Below are 4125 nucleotides of genomic sequence, written 5' to 3'. Positions count from 1 at the left end.
TCCTAACGCCAACCACTCCGTGAGTGTAGTGGGTGCTTTTTACGTGCCACCTGCACTGGTGCCAGGCGAGGCTGGCATCGGCCACGGTCGGATTGGTGCATTTTATGGAAGCCAGTCGAGGCGGCACTGGCTTCGGCTACGATTCGGATGGTGCTTTTTACGTGCCACCGACACGGAAGCCAGTCGAGGCGGCGCTGGCATCGGCCACAATTCGGATGGTGCATTTTATGGAAGCCAGTCGAGGCGGCACTGGCTTCGGCTACGATTCGGATGGTGCTTTTTATGTGCCACCGACACGGAAGCCAGTCGAGGCGGCGCTGGCATCGGCCACAATTCGGATAGTGCTTTTTACGTACCTCCATCCCAGGGCCCTGGCATCTGCCAGGTGCTAGTCATAGGATTGGTTCAATATACATAACAAAACTAATAACTGTAAGGTCAAAGATTATGGTCACAGAACATAGATGTGCTTTGGTCGGGATTGACCTGAGATTAAACAACAACAGCATGAACACATCACAAAATTATATTTGTTGACCTTTTACAAAAGAGAGCAAAATAAATGTAAAGTCACACACAAACTGTATGGAACGAAAAAAAAAAAGAAACAAAAAAAACTTAATTATCTCAGTTAAATTAACATGTCACTACAGTTAATGTGATGGGAAACAAGGTGGTCGGATGAAGGTGGTGGTGGTGGTGGTGGTGTGCTGGCAGTAGTAGTGATAGTGATGACTGGTGTAGTAGTAGTAGTAGTAGTAGTAGTAGTAGTAGTGGTGGTGGTGGTGGTGGTGGTGGTGGTGGTAGTAGTAGTAGTAGTAGTAGTAGTAGTAGTAGTTTGTGAAATCGTACAAAGTGAACAGTTACCTCAGCTCACAACACTAATTGGATTTTGGTGCATCCTGGTCAGTTGTTGACCCTTTATAAATTTCCATCATGAACGTAATTTGTACTTACTTCTGAAGGTATGTATATATTCATACAAATATATATATATATATATATATATATATATATATATATATATATATATATATGTATGTATGTGTATGTATGTATGTATGTATGTTAGGTCACTTTCGAGTGCTACTGGTAACATGTAACCCAGTACAACCTGTTGCATGGTCGGGTCATCGGAGACTAAACCGGCAACCCCACCAAGCTTGCTTGGTGAGGAGGGTGTTTATTGGACACCCTGTGGGATGAAAAACAAAACCCGTCAAAGGGCGGAGGAACTCTTGAGAGTCAACGGCCATCCAATAAATGTCTTAAGGCTGTATCATGCGCGGAGATATAGAAATAATCGGACTGAATACCCGATCGCACGGTTAAACCACTGGGAGTGAAGGACTCCTAGCCTTTGTTAGGGCATCCTTCTAGGAGGAGGTAACTCGGGTAACTGGGATAACTCCGACATAAAACCTGCGGCTCAGTGGTTACCGATGATGTTGACTTGTTCTTCTTTTTGGATTATGGCTGCTGTTGCTTAGTGAGTGGGATTGACTCAGTGCACACCCTTTCCTCACTTTAAAAAAAATCTTGCACAGGCATTGCATGATAACAACATTGATTAAGCTTTGTGCAATGGCCATACTCGATAACGAGGGGGCAGCCACCATGTATGTATGTATGTATGTATGTATATATATTAGGTTGTCAAGAAAGTTCTTGTAAGCATGCTTGCACTACACTACTCTCCTCAATGAGTGATTAACCTTACAGCACTGAAATTACTTTATCAAATGTAATACTTTTTTTTAATTCACATTGTTTTAAATTAATTACACATTATCTTGTAGCTTTCAGATTTCGATGATGTGAGTGTTTGATTTTTCAGAATGACATTGTAGGGTAGATGTGAGAGATCAGATATGTCCTGTTTGAACATAAAACATGTAGGATATCTGGGTTGGATTTGGCCAGTTTAAATGCTAGAGGGTTATGCAAATATGTAATGTAGTATTTCTTATACTGTCTGTTCTGGGTTACATTCCTTCTGTCACATCATCCATCATATGTTATTTATTATTTATTTCTATGCCTTGGACTGTGTCAAATGTATGAAATATAGTAACTACCGTAAATCCTTGAGTATAATCCGCATTTTTTCCCCAAAATTTAACGGTCAAAATTCCTAGTGCATACTATATACGAGGTTAAAAATGAAAAATATTTTCTAAGCAATGTCCGAGTCTCTATTTGCTGTCCAGCAATGTTTATTCAGACGCATTTTGTGATGTTGGACGCGAAAATACCTTAAGCTAAGCCTGAAAGCAATGAAGTCATAAAAGAATCATCCATAACTTGCAGTAAGCAACATTTATTAAACGTAATTACTGTTATTTCTTTATTTTCTACAAACAAAATGCACAAAAAAGCTACACGTTTGCATTATGTTATATATACAATAATAATAAAGGACATTACCGTATACATTTTTAGAAACCACGATGTTATATAGACCTCCTTGACTCAATACACACCCCTTCTCTAAAGAAGGGGTGCGTATTATACACAAGGTTTAGGTTTTTCAGAGGTACAGCCCCCTAAAAATCCCCTGCATATTATACTCAAGGGCGGACTATACTCAAGGATTTATGGCACACAATATATGCTTTAGCACTGGGATGTGTATTTATTTACTGAAAGGCAAATATTTTACTCTGCTGAAACTCCGAGAATCCCATTTAATAAACCACATGATTAGATCTGTATGTTGCAAATTTTTCTGGGTGTCTCTTCATTTGCTATTTTCAGGTCACCCCCAAGCAAATCAATTTTATAAATGTTTCCCCCAGCGTAGCAGATCAAGGAAGCTTGTTAGTCCCTGATTATGTTAATATTGATAAATAACAACACGAACACAAAGTAAATTGTCTGTTTCTTGTTCTGTCCACAGGTCAAATGATTGGACTGGGTATTGGCATGCTGCTGACGGGTGTCCTCTTGGCCACAATTAGTTTTATTCTCTACGGAAGACTGCGGCCAAGGAATCTTGCCACAGGACTTTTGAATAACGAAAATCTATAATAAAGAAAAACAACATAATTACAATGAAAATGAAATGAGAGTTTGGTAACGGCTCACAGAGTAGGGCACCTCCCTCCCACCAACCAAAAACAAAAGACCCTTGTATTTTGAAGTCCTTTTTTATTCATTTGTATATTTTTCAACCTTTGCTCACAGGCAACATCAGCAAGACAACTGTGTAGTAGTAGTAGTAGTAGCAGCAGCAGCAGTGGCAGCAGTAGTAGTAGCAGTAGTAGTAGTGGTGGTGGTGGTGGTGGTGGTAGTAGTAGTAGTAGTAGCAGCAGCAGCAGCAGTGGTGGTGGTGGTGGTGGTAGTAGTAGTAGTAGTTGTAGTAGTAGTAGCAGCAGCAGCAGTAGTGGTGGTGGTGGTGGTAGTAGTAGTAGTAGTAGTAGTGGTGGCGGCGGTGGTGGTAGTAGTGGTGGTGGTAGTAGTAGTTGTAGTAGTAGTAGAAGTAGTAGTAGTAGTAGTAGTAGTAGTAGTAGAAGTAGTAGTAATAGCTGCTAGTTTATATTACTGTTAAATTATTGTACAAGTAGCAAGCTGGCTTAATCGACAGAGCACCACACGAAACACCTCGTGGTGTTTGTTTCGGCTCTTTACCATCTGAGTTCAAATCCCACCCACCTCACGCTTAACTTGTATTTCATTCTCCTGTCCCTCGCTGGGTTTGAGAATAAAATACAGTGTCAGCAAAATGCTGGGGTTGAGGGTATTGACTAACACCGCCACCCCTAAAAAATGCCGGCCTTGTGCCAAAATTTGAAACCATCATTACTATTGTTATTAAAGTGGTGAGCTGGCAGAATCATTTGCATGCTGGGCAAAATGCTTAGTAATATTTTGTCTGTCCTTACATTCGGAGTTCAAATGCTGCTGGGGTCAGGGTTGATAAAATAAGTACCAGTTGAATACTGGGGGTCAATGTAATTGACTTACGCCCTTCCCCAAAACTGCTGCCCTTGTGGCTTAATTTGAAACCATTATTATTATTATTATTATTATTATTATTATTATTAGTCAAGACAAAGAGTACGATTCGATTGTAAGATATTTTATTAGTTGAACGATATTTCAACAGTACGTCTGTCTTTGTCA

The 4125-nt window shown here is 40.1% G+C and overlaps 1 protein-coding gene across 2 annotated transcripts in view; it reads left to right on the top strand.

Moving 5' to 3' along the window:
* LOC115223621 overlaps positions 1-3323 on the top strand; it is a 40597-nt gene extending 37274 nt beyond the window's left edge. For both annotated transcript variants that reach the window (XM_029794283.2, XM_029794284.2), the window contains exon 15: positions 2900-3323. In XM_029794283.2, the coding sequence (XP_029650143.1) occupies positions 2900-3030 (131 nt within the window). In that variant the 3' untranslated portion in view covers positions 3031-3323. The remainder of the gene's footprint in view (positions 1-2899) is intronic.
* Positions 3324-4125: the final 802 nt, after the last annotated feature.

The sequence above is a fragment of the Octopus sinensis genome, linkage group LG23, assembly GCF_006345805.1.
Source record: "Octopus sinensis linkage group LG23, ASM634580v1, whole genome shotgun sequence".
NCBI classification, from domain to species: Eukaryota; Metazoa; Mollusca; class Cephalopoda; order Octopoda; family Octopodidae; genus Octopus; species Octopus sinensis.
This window is presented reverse-complemented; position numbering and strand designations above follow the sequence as displayed.